Source organism: Dermacentor variabilis, chromosome 10, assembly GCF_050947875.1.
Source record: "Dermacentor variabilis isolate Ectoservices chromosome 10, ASM5094787v1, whole genome shotgun sequence".
Taxonomy (NCBI): Eukaryota; Metazoa; Arthropoda; class Arachnida; order Ixodida; family Ixodidae; genus Dermacentor; species Dermacentor variabilis.
In genome coordinates this window covers 36,237,011-36,248,779 of record NC_134577.1, presented here as the reverse complement: position 1 = coordinate 36,248,779, position 11,769 = coordinate 36,237,011, and the positions used below count along the sequence as shown (strand labels likewise).

Below are 11,769 nucleotides of genomic sequence, written 5' to 3'. Positions count from 1 at the left end.
GTTAACTCTCCAAGGTTCTTGAGGAAAATCGGCTATTCGCAGCGATTTCACGCTACCGTTACACACACATTCTCTGAAGAATGCAAGCAAAAAGGCATTTCGATGAGTTTTAGCTATGTACAGATTACAGTTTACACAATACCGAAGGCACACGGGAGCGAGAAGTATAGTGTTGACATCCTTGCGACACTGCGTTGTGTAGTAAAGCACACAAATATTATTGTGATTAGCCAATATATGCTTCTTCAGCTTCTGGCTTCAAGTCTCCTGCATATCATAGTAAGTTATAACGGTCTCGCTAGTTCTTAAGGACGCTTGTCTGAAGCTTCTTGTGCGTCATACGTTTAACCGTTTGTATGAAGCCTCTTGTGTCATATCCGGAGATTCCAAAGAGCCATTCTCCTATGGAAACGTGTCCGAGGGCAAATGCGACGCTGAAAGAGTACGGTTCAACCGAGGAACCCTGGCTGAAGTATATAGTTCTCGGAGACACATGCAGTAGGTGCGGGCCGCTAAGCCCGGGATGCATGCTGTTCCGAGGCCTTCAAGAGCACCAAGTCACGCGCTCTGAAACAGAACGAAGGGAGAGAATTCCGCAAGCGCACAAAGCAATTTGCAGCGCGGGAATCGCCCGCTATAAGCTGCTCGCATCAGGATGACAGTCACGCGTGTCCCCCTTCTCTCCCCCCTCCCCCTAGTCAGAGTTATCCACACAATCCTGCTTCTGTAAAAAACCGGTAGCGAGGGATCCATGCTTGCGATAAGGAATAAAGTAAAAAAAGAATTCAGTGGCGATTAAGCGGTATATGCGAGAGAAATGAGTCAGCGTAATGTTGCACCTCTTTGAGGCCCCCAGATTCATGGTTTAAACAGCGTTACCAACATTGCAAATTGTTGTTCAGGAGCTCACTGGACACAGGTCCTGCCTCTTCGAGGAACGAAGTGTTGTCTTTGACACTGCTAACGCTATAAATCATTAAAAATAAAGGAAAAAAACACCTCCCAAGTACTCAGTACAGGTGGTTGACCAGCGAAGCTGAAACGTGCGGCTCCGGTTTTTATCACTGTGTTAATCCTGACAGTTCATCAAATGACGGCTTGGTAGGCTGCCGGATCCTCGGTACGCAGTTGCTGCTTGCGCTCGGCTGCACGAGCCTGTTCTTGTGCCTGGGCTGCAACATCGGCACGGCGCAGACGAGCTTATTGCCTGTTCTGCTCGCGGCCTTGCTGATCGAAAGCTGCCTGCTCCTAAGGAGTACGTATGACGCGTGGCTCTCCCATTTCGGAGCCGGAGAGAAACTGCTGTGTGCGCTCTCAGCTGCTACGGAGAACAACAACGTCCTGGTCCATGATGTCATTTTTCCTGGTCCAACTTCCATAGTATCTAATGGGGATGCTCCCGAGTAGGCAACAGTGATTTTGACGTCACCGCTTTCATCACGCCAGCCTTGTCAATGAAAATTTCGGACCAGGTAGCGTGACGTCATGGATCGGAGTAAACAGGCCTTGTGCTATCTAGGTGGTGTTGGCTAACCGCGCGCCTCTTCTTTTTTCGCGCATGCGCATGGGGTTGCGCCATAGAAGTTTTCGGCGTACGGGCGACCGACAGATGGACGGACGGACGTACGAATCGGCTAGCCGTGTACAGCCCATCACTTTTTTAACAATAACGCGCGAGCGCCGACCACACGACGCGCCAGTGGCTTTGCAGCGGTGAGGGCCACTCCTGAAGCGAACAGTGCAGGAGTACGCATTCGAACTAAAATTCGCCTCGCACGACCGCACCTAAAGTTGCCGATCCCGCCGTCCGTCGCCGCTGCAAGGCCGCTGACAGGCCTTACCGTCGACGCTCGCGTGTTATTGTTAGAAAAGTGGGAGGGTGTACGTACGCCTTCGCTGTAGTAATATGAGCACATATGCGAGGTTTTTAAAAAAAGAAAGAAAAAGGAGCAGAACTGAGTGCAAATACTGGTAGCTGCGTGACCTCGCTATTTCTGGGGGTACTTGGTGGGGCGGATAACAAGCAAATGGCATTCGCATGGGAGATTGCCTCGCGTGCTCATCGTTGAAGGCGCTGACATTCCATGAAGTCGACGCCTGCGCTTTGCAGTTGAATAAATTGCAAGGGTGGGAACCCTCAGGCACCCCCTGTTGAGAGCAGCGTTAATTGCAACCTTAGCGAATTTTCTCGGTAGATCTGTCCGATTTTATGCTTAAGAAAGTTCGGGAATTTTCGGGCGGATTTCGAGCGAAATTTAAGCGCAATCAAGGAAAGAGGCAGCAAGTGCGCATCGGACTTTAGATAAGAGCTCGGAGATCACCGCTCTGGCGTGAGTTGCGGAAAATGGCGCAAACAAAAACGAAACAATGCAGAGTGTCTTAATTTGCCGGCGAGACGACCGATTGCACGAAGCGGCGCCCGATGCGATGCGATGCGACAATCTTTCGACGAGGGGGACCTTGTTTTCAGCAGATATATAGTCAGGTATGTCAAAAATACTATCCCTCTCGCCAAAGAAAAAAAAGAAGAAATAAAATCTCCCGAGCCATCCTTATAGTTCGACTATTGTTGAGCACCACGCATGCCTCTTGTTTCGAACACGATGGAAGGTTGATGCATGCGACAGTTACGTTGTTGTACACACCGAATCGGACTGGCGCCAAATCGTGTCGTCCGTCTATAAGAACGCTTGAACCGTGTATCTCAGACGTGTACATACATATACACGCACTTACCTCGGGCGACGCGTCACACCACTTGCGAGGGCACGTCCACGTCGCCTCGGCACCGTCTCCACGCGGCCACGCCCAGCTCGATCGCGGCGAACACGGTGCCGACCAGGTTGCTCGCGAACAGCGGCGCGTCCCGGGCGAGCGCCCCATACGCCGTCCAGAGACCGCAGGCGGACAACGTCCACGCGGCGATCTCCGGCAGCGGGACCGTCCTGATGCGGGCGACCGGCGCCGCGTTGCAGGCCACGGTGGTGACGAACGCGAGGTTGCCCAGCCACGTCACGCTCATCGCGGGCGACGCGATCTCCATGGCCGCGAGCGTTGCCAGCAGGGCCATGCCGGGCCATTGGTCCCGAGAGTAGAGACGGTGCACGAACACGTTGATTAGCATGAGGACGAGACCGCAGGTGTTCACCCACACCACGTTGGGGTCGCCGGTGGCTCTCCCGTAGATGATCCAGGCGTGCAGGCAGATGGCGGCAGCGGCCAGGGGGAAGAAGGCGACGCCGGTCGTGTTTCCGGAGCGCCAGACCCGCCAGGACATCGACAGGCTGCCGACGAAGCTGGCCATGGTCACGATGCCCGCGGCGAGACCGACCCATTCTCGAGCTGCGTCTTCCATAGTGGCTGCGCTTGTTGCGACTGATTTATTTGGCGTTACATTCATTTCGTTCTTTCTTAAGTAAAGATGTTGGTTGCTTCGCTTTTAAACCGGCAGCATCAATCGCAGGTCACGACGAGACGCACTGTGGCAGTGTATACGTCTCCTATCGTGCACGTGGCATAGGCAAATCAGTGTTGGTCTTGATTATACATAGTTATCACAGCTATGCGCAGAGGGCAGTGGCAACCTCTGGGTGTGCAAATTTCGCTGCTGAGCAATGTAGCGCCTTACGCGGCGCCTCGGCACGAAATCCTGCACGTCACTGGCATAGCCAATCAACGTCCTCATAAGGTGATATAAGCGCGAAAGCAATCTACGCAGAACGCACACCACGAATGGAAAGCGTTGAAGTCGCGCGCCGCTGGCGCAAGCATGTCTAATTTCAGCGCACGTCAAACGGCATCGTCATGAAACAAACAAAAAAGGATGCATCGAATGATGTCGTGTACTGGCTCACATGCGAAATTAACCAATGAAAATGGCTGTCAATACTCATGGGCGCCGCCACATATGCTCACGTAACAGCGTCCGCCATTGGGCGCCTTCTTATCGGTGTTTCCTCGGTTGTTTACAATGATCACGGCAGCCGCAGGCACGGCTCAGACAGCCGCTATTTCGGCCACCGCAATGGGCTGTGAATGGGTAGACGACACAAAATTTTGGTTAAAGCTGCGGAGGAAGCCTGGAGCGATCATGTCGGCTATTGGCGGCGGGCTCCACCACTGGAAAAGCTGGCGCCACCATCGGCGTGACGTGGCGTGAGGGATCACGTGGACACAGCGGCCGCGTCGGCTGCTTCGGAGGCGCCGAAGCGAGCTGAAAACGAAAGTTTAAAGACCCACCTGCGCCGCGGTTCTGATTAAGTGGTGAGGCTTTACCGCCTTTGGTGTCTGCTTGACAACATGTGAAAGTACTATAATAGGTAGTGGCTGCCTTTGGAGGCGCGAAGCATGGTAGACTACTGCTCGGTGCCGCAGGGCAAGGAGCTGAGTGAAACTTGGCTGGCGAAACTTAGAAGCGGCAGACAGACATCGGCTACAACAGAGATATGCGGCAAGCACACTCGCGAGGAAGATTTCTGCTACGGCGCCGGGCCTGCGATGTTCGGTGAGTAACAGAAAACGCGCACTGAGACGCTCGCCCGCGTCCGCTGCCCGGCTAATGTCATGACGGTTTGGTCTACTAACTTGTTGATGCTAGATTCTGGCAATTCACTGGAACGGGAAGGGAGCGGTAAGACGCACATTTAAGAAAGGCATATGGTCATGTTTGTGTTAAGAATTAATGCACTGGATTACAAAAAAGCAGAGGGATATCGCACGCTTTGAAGACCGATAAACATACAGTGCGACGCAACTTGAGAAATAATATTGAAATGTCCAAGAATTTAGAAGACAAACAAGATTGAATCGTCGCGACGGCACATCACAGTCGCCGTAGGCGTCGAAGTCTCTATAACGAAATTATTTTTGAACAATCCTGATCGCGTCCACGGAATAATGGTTCCTAGTGTAATGTCAGATGTTCAGATGCTGCGGCCTAAAGCTCACGGTACGGAGCGAAAACGCGCTCACAGCGAAAGCAAAACATTGTGCGGGGACATGCATGCAGATGCGCGGTCGGTCGCTGCGAACCCGTGCGATCGCTGTATTGAGGCTTCATTCTGTTATGCCCCATTTAGTTATACAGATAGCCCACTATAAGAACATATTTCACATAGTTTACTGTCAGCGTTTGCCTACCTTTCACGCAAGAAGCCGGTTCGGGAGACTCCATCGCGGCGACCGCGCGTAGTGGCGTTCGCTGTACGTATTCGGTAAAGAGATAGCGTCTGTAAACGATTCTGTGTTTTAAGTTTGCCCAAGGTTATCATTATATCGGCAGTCAAAAACTTCCCTTGTTTTTAGAGTACCTACATAAATGTCCAGGAGGGCTGCCGCGCGTGGTGTTTTTATCGAGCGCCGTAAGCGAGACCTATGAAGAGCACTCCGCGTTATCCTTCATACAAGCAAGGAAGGCGCTTCCGACAGATGGCGACTCCGTAACTCCTCGCCCCCAATATGGCCGTGCGAAATTCTGCGTTAGCTTCGATTGCAATAATTGCGCCAGGAAGGTGTTTCCATTCTTGAAAAGTACTGGGAATAAAAGACTCGCGACAGGCTCTACGCTATGTAGCACCGCAATATGCCAACCTTACGGCGATGATCAGTGCGAGATGAAACGTATACTGTAGGTTGGCGGTGAAATAACGCCTTTGCACGGTATAGAATTTGACGCTGTTTTAGCAAGCCGCTTCACTGCTATAGAATCATGATATGCCAATGCAGTTTAATGTTATGTTCCTTTCTTTTTCTCTAAATGTTCGTTAGCACTATTTATTCAGTTTGAACGTCATCTTGCCGGCGCGCAGTGGGCGGCGTCATATCGGTCTTCGATCCCGCTCAGCCTGGTGGCCGAGCACCACAGCTGGTCGGCGGTGTTCCTGTTGCTGGAGATAATCAGCTTCCTCACGGTGTTCGCCGACGTGAACTTCGACTCGAGATGGGGGCGAAATGCGAAAACATTCGTCTACTTAGAATTAGGTGCACATTAAAGAACCCCAGGTGGTCCAAATTTCCGGAGTCCTCCACTACGGCGTGCCTCATAATCAGGAAGTGGTTTATTTGGCACGTAAAACCCCATAATTTTTTTTTAACTTCGACTCGAGGGTGAGGGCGCCCGCCGCCAAGAAGGAGATCGTCGTCGCCGTGCCGGTCCCCGCACTTGTGGACGCCGACAGGTCCGACGCGCTGCAACCGACGGAGAAGCAACCGTCCGCACTAGATGAGCCGTCTTAAATTCCGGGAGGAGACTTCTTTCGATTTCTTTATAATTCAATTGTTTTTTCACTTCATAGCGCGCAACCGTGAGTGGGAAATGTAGTGTCTCAATGGAAAAATAATTATTTAAATGCGACGAAAAAGAGTAATAATCAGCCTTGATTGGTAAGTACGTAATCAGCCTTGATTTGTAAGTAATCAGCCCTGATCAGTAAGTAATCAGCCTTGATTTCGCCCGAAAGGTGAAGTACCGATTGGTATAGCTAATTTGTAGACAGCTATACGAAGTAAGCGTAGTAGTTTTATCGGCCGTATTCTATCGGTTTACACATTCTATCATGGACTCAAATCAACTAGCCCGCCAACATGAACACATCTCGCTCGATGAGCGCGGAAACTCGCTGTCAAAATGTGAGGAATCGCGGCAGCAGCAGCGACCGAATTGACATTCGTGCATCTCGCTGCGACGCGAGGGGAAACGTCGAAAGCACAGCGCATACGAAGCTACTGGCATTATGCGCACTCTGCAAACATCGCAGACCGCTTTTAGTGGGCTCGGCCGGGGCCCACTAAAGATCGCTTGACCTGGCCCGGACCTGGTAAAGCGATATTCAGTGGACCTGGGCTGGGCTCGCGGCTTGAAGCAGCCCGGGCCTGTGCAGCGCTCTAACCGAGAACTCGACACAAAAGAAACATTCGAAGTCCTTTATTTACAATAAAACCATCGCCCAGAATATACACACTTGTCGAGAATAGGCGTCGATAGATGTATGGCTGTCTATCTTTGCATGCAAGCGTCTACGCACACACTGGCAACTTTCGGCCATGTCAGGTTGGCTGTCCAAAGTTCTTGAGGAAAATCCGCTATTCGCAGCAATTTCGCGCTACCGTAACACACACACACAAACGGCATTTCAGAGTTTCGGCTATTTACGGATTACAGTTCACACAATACCGAAGACACACGGGATCAAGGAATATACTGTTGACATCTTTGCGACACAGCGTTGTATAGTAAAACACACAAATATTATTGTAATTAGCCAATATGTTCTACTCCAGCTTCTGGCTTCAAGACTCCTGCATAGCACATCAAGTTCGTAAGGCCGCTTGTCTGATGCTTCTTGTGCGTCATACGTTTAACCGCTTGTGTGAAGCCTCTTGTGTGTCATATCCGGAGATTCCAAAGCGCCATTCTCCTATGGAAACGTGTCCGATCGAGGGCAAATGCGACGCCGAAAGTGCACGGTTCAACCGAGGAATCCTGGCTGAAGTATATAGTTCTCGGAGACACATGCAGTAGGTGCGTGTCGCTAAGCTCGGGATGCATGCTGTTCCGGGGCCTTCAAGAGCACCAAGTCACGTGCTCTGAAACAGAACGAAGGGAGAGAATTCCGCAAGCGCACAAAGCAATTTGCAGCGCGGGAATCGCCCGCTACAAGCTATTCGCATTAGAATGACAGTCACGCGTCCAGTCAGGGTTAACACAATCCAGCTTTTATGAAAACCCGGTAGCGGGAATAGGATGTAAATTATGATGCATCATCTGGACGCGCTTTTCACGTGTTCGTATTGCGGGGATCCGCGCATGCGCCCAGGAATAAAGTAAAAAAAATAGATACAGTGTTGATTTAGCACTGAATGCGAGAGAAATAAGTAAGCATCATGTCGCACTTCTGTGAGGCCACGGATTCATGATTTAAACAGCGTTCACCACATTGCTAATTGTTGTTCAGGAGCTCACTCGACACAGGTCCTGCATCTTCGAGGAACGAAGTGTTGTCTTTTACACTTCTAATGCTATAAAGCAGTAAAAATAAAGGAGAAAATCACTTCCCAAGCACTCCGTACAGATGGTTAACTAGCGTAGCTGAAACGTGCGGCCCCGGTGTTTATCGCCTGGTTGATCCCGAAGGTTCATTAAACGACGGCTTGGTAGGCTGCCGGATCCTCGGTACGCAGTTGCTGCTTGCGCTCGGCTGCACGAGCCTGCTTTTGTGCCCGAGCTGCAGCGTCGGCATGGCGTAGACGAGCTCGTTCCCGGTTCTGCTACCGGCGTTGCTGATCGGAAGCTGCCTGCTCCTAAGGAGTACATGTGACGCGTCACCTACCCATTTCGGAGCAGGAGAGAAACTGCTGCGCGCACTCTCGGCTGCGACGGGGAGCAACGAGGCCACTACTGGCGCAGCTAATCCAACACCACCTATAGATAGAACAAGGCCTTTCCACTCCGGTCCATGACGTCATGTTTCCCGGACCGACGGTATAGAATTCAATGGGGATGCTCCCGAGTAGGCAACAGTGATTTTGACGTCGCCGCTTTCATCACGCCAGTCTTGTCAATGGAAATTTCGATCCAGATATTGTGACGTCATGGATCGGAGTAAGCAGGCCTTGTGCTGTCTAGGAGGTGTTGGCTAATCGCGCGCCTCTCTCTCTCTCTTTCTTTGGATGTGCCAGAGGAGTTTTCGGCGTACGGGCGACCGACACACGGACGGACGGACTAATCGGCTAGCCGTATACAGCTTTTTTTTTTTTAAATAATGCATGAGCACATATACGAGGTATTGTCAAAAAAGAAAGGAGCAGAACTGATTGCAAATACTGGTAGCTGCGTCACCTGGCTATTTCTGGCGGTTTTTGATGGGGCCTCGCGGCATTCCAAACGGCATTCCAAACGGCATTCCAATTGGAGATTTCATTACGTGCTCCTCTTCGTTTAAGGCGCTGACATTCCATGCGATCGACGCTTGCGCTTTCAGGTTCGCGCTGGTGAGAGCAGTGTTAATTGCAAGCTTTCCCGCTGTATATTTCCGATTTTATGCTTGTTTGGCGACTAAGAGAGTTCGAGAATATTTCCGGCGGATTTAGCGAAATTTTAGCGCAATCAAGAAAAAAGGCAACAAGTGCGTATTGAACTTTACACAACAGCTCGGAGATCACGGCTCTGACGTCCTTTGCGGCAAATGACACAAGCAAAAACAAAACGACGCAGTGTGTCTTAATTTGCCGGCATGACGACGGATTGCACGAAGCGGCTCCCGATGCGACGAGGAGTACACGTCTGATAGAGCAGCGGCCGAACAGCAGGTATTTGTGGAGAAAATCTTTCGACGAGTAGGTCCTTATCGTTTTCAGCACATATATAGACCCATATGTCAAACAGACTAGTCCTTCCGCCAAAAAAGATAACAAACGTTCTCTCCCGAGACGTCTTTATAGTTCGACAATTGTTGAGCGCCACGCGTTCGTATTGTTTAGAATGTGATGGAAAGTTGATGCGTGCGAGAGTACCGTTGTTGTACACACCGAATCGGACTGCCGCCAAATCGTGTCGTCCGTCTATAAGAACGCTGGAACCGTGTACCGCAGACGTGTATATACATATACGCGCACTTACCTCGGGCAACGCGTCACACCACTTGCGAGGGCACGTCCACGTCGCCTCGGCACCGTCTCCACGCGGCCACGCCCAGCTCGACCGCGGCGAACACGGTGCCGACCAGGTTGCTCGCGAACAGCGGCGCGTCCCGGGCGAGCGCCCCGTACGCCGTCCAGAGACCGCAGGCGGACAACGTCCACGCGGCGATCTCCGGCAGCGGGACCGTCCTGATGCGGGCGACCGGCGCCGCGTTGCAGGCCACGGTGGTGACGAACGCGAGGTTGCCCAGCCACGTCACGCTCATCGCGGGCGACGCGATCTGCATCGCCGCGAGAGTCGCCAGCAGGGCCACGCCGGGCCCTCGGTCCCTGGAGTAGAGGCGGTGCACGAACGCGTTGACTAGCATGAGGACGAGACCGCAGGTGTTCACCCACACCACGTTGGGGTCGCCGGTGGCTCTCCCGTAGAGGATCCAGGCGTGCAGGCAGATGGCGGCCGCGGCCAGGGGGGAGAAGGCGACGCCGATTGTGTTTCCGGAGTGCCAGACCCGCCACGACATCGACAGGCTACCGACGAAGCTGGCCATGGTCACGATGCCCGCGACGCGACCGACCCACTCTCGAGCTGCGTCTTCCATAGTGGCTGCGCTTGTTGCGAAAGCGGTCGGTGCGACTGATTCGTTTGACGTTATATTCATTTCGTTCTTTCTTAAGTAAAGATGTTGGTTGCTTCGCTTGTAAGCCGGCAGCAACAATCGCAGGTCACGACGAGACACACTGTGGCAGTGTATACGTCTCCTATCGTGCACGTGGCATAGGCAAATCAGTGTTGCTCTTGATTATACATAGATATCACAGCGATACGCAGAGGGCAGTGGCAACCTCTCGGTGTGAGTTTTCGCTGCTGAGCAATGTAGCGCCTTACGCGGCGCCTCGACACGAAGTCCTGCACGTCACTGGCATAGCTAATCAAGGTCGTCATATAAGGTAACATACGCGCGAAAGCAATCTACGCAGAACGCACACCACGAATGGAAAGCGTTCAAGTCGCGCGCCGCCGGCGCAATCATGTCTAATTTCAGCACAGGTCAAACGGCATCGTCATGAAACAAACAAAAAAGGATGCATCGAATGCTGTCGTGTAGTGGCTCACATGCGAAATTAACCAATGAAAATGGCTGTCAATACTCATGGGTGCCGCCATATATGCCCACGTGACAGCGTCCGTCATTGAGCGCCTTCAGGTGTTTCCTCGGTTGTTTACAATGGCCGCGACAGGTGCAGGCATGGCTTAGCCGCTATTTCGGCCACCACGATGGGCAGTGAAAGAGTAGAGGAGACAAAATTTTCGTTAAAGCCGCAGAGGAAGTGCAAGCAAAGCTTTCATTTATTTGTTCTGTCTGCGCTGCAAGCATAACAGATGTGGAAGTTTACCGGCTGAAGGCGACGAATGTATAGCAGCCTGATAATCTGCATTATACCTTTCATATGCTAGTCTTTACAGCGTTAGACCTGTACGGCTGTTACGGCCGCAAGCCTGTTGTAGTAGTTAATTGCACGTGCAACAACTTCGTGCGGAAGTAGGCGTGTATGCGCGCGCAGAAAATGCCTGTTTACGGCCGGCTCTGACCGTGGTGGTTGTTTCGGACCGCGTAGCTCTTGTCTCCAGCGCCAGTTAGATAACTTCGGCGTTATATTGTCTGATTACTTGCAGTCCAGATTGCAGTCCAGATTGATTACTTGCAGTCCAGAGTACAAGTGTGCTCAGAAGTGCTGCAAGTGGCCTACAGCGATCGCTGTCGCCTGCTGTTTGATTCCCGGCGCAAAAAGAAAACTCGCGGTGCACGCGACTGTTGTTCCGAGTTTGACTTCGCTGTTGTGGAAAGTGAAGTTGCTCGAGCATGTCAGTCGTGCTTGCTTTGCATGCTTGTTCGAAGTTGGACATTCGGTTATATTTCGTGCCAGCGGTGGCTGGCAACGCTTCGTTGTTACACACATGCGGTGTTAGCCTGGAAGTCATGGGCCGCGCGGCAATAGCACATATCGCGCGCTGGCGGTGGAGCTTGTCGTGCTCGCCTTGTGGAAAAGGTGAGCATGACGAACGGTCGTAAGTACGGGTACACACGTTGTGCAGTCGAGGAGGCGGATGAAGCTCGCAAGCAGTCTCATCCC

General features: G+C 52.0%; 2 protein-coding genes across 2 annotated transcripts; both read right to left on the bottom strand.

Moving 5' to 3' along the window:
- Positions 1-2,749: 2,749 nt before the first annotated feature.
- Positions 2,750-3,355, bottom strand: LOC142559207 (uncharacterized). The gene has a single exon (XM_075670837.1). It carries the CDS (start codon positions 3,353-3,355, stop codon positions 2,750-2,752), a length of 606 nt encoding a protein of 201 aa, XP_075526952.1.
- A 3,557-nt stretch (positions 3,356-6,912) lies between these two features.
- Positions 6,913-10,462, bottom strand: LOC142559490 (uncharacterized). The gene is made up of 2 exons (XM_075671081.1): positions 9,617-10,462; positions 6,913-7,584 (listed from the first exon to the last, which is right to left on the bottom strand). Exon 1 carries the CDS (start codon positions 10,293-10,295, stop codon positions 9,630-9,632), a length of 666 nt encoding a protein of 221 aa, XP_075527196.1. The 5' UTR covers positions 10,296-10,462; the 3' UTR covers positions 6,913-7,584; positions 9,617-9,629.
- Between the last annotated feature and the right edge of the window lie 1,307 nt (positions 10,463-11,769).

Bases quoted from the DNA above. Each gene is read 5' to 3' on its own strand.
- LOC142559207 (XM_075670837.1), bottom strand. From the start codon at position 3,355: ATGGAAGACGCAGCTCGAGAATGGGTCGGTCTCGCCGCGGGCATCGTG.
- LOC142559490 (XM_075671081.1), bottom strand. From the start codon at position 10,295: ATGAATATAACGTCAAACGAATCAGTCGCACCGACCGCTTTCGCAACA.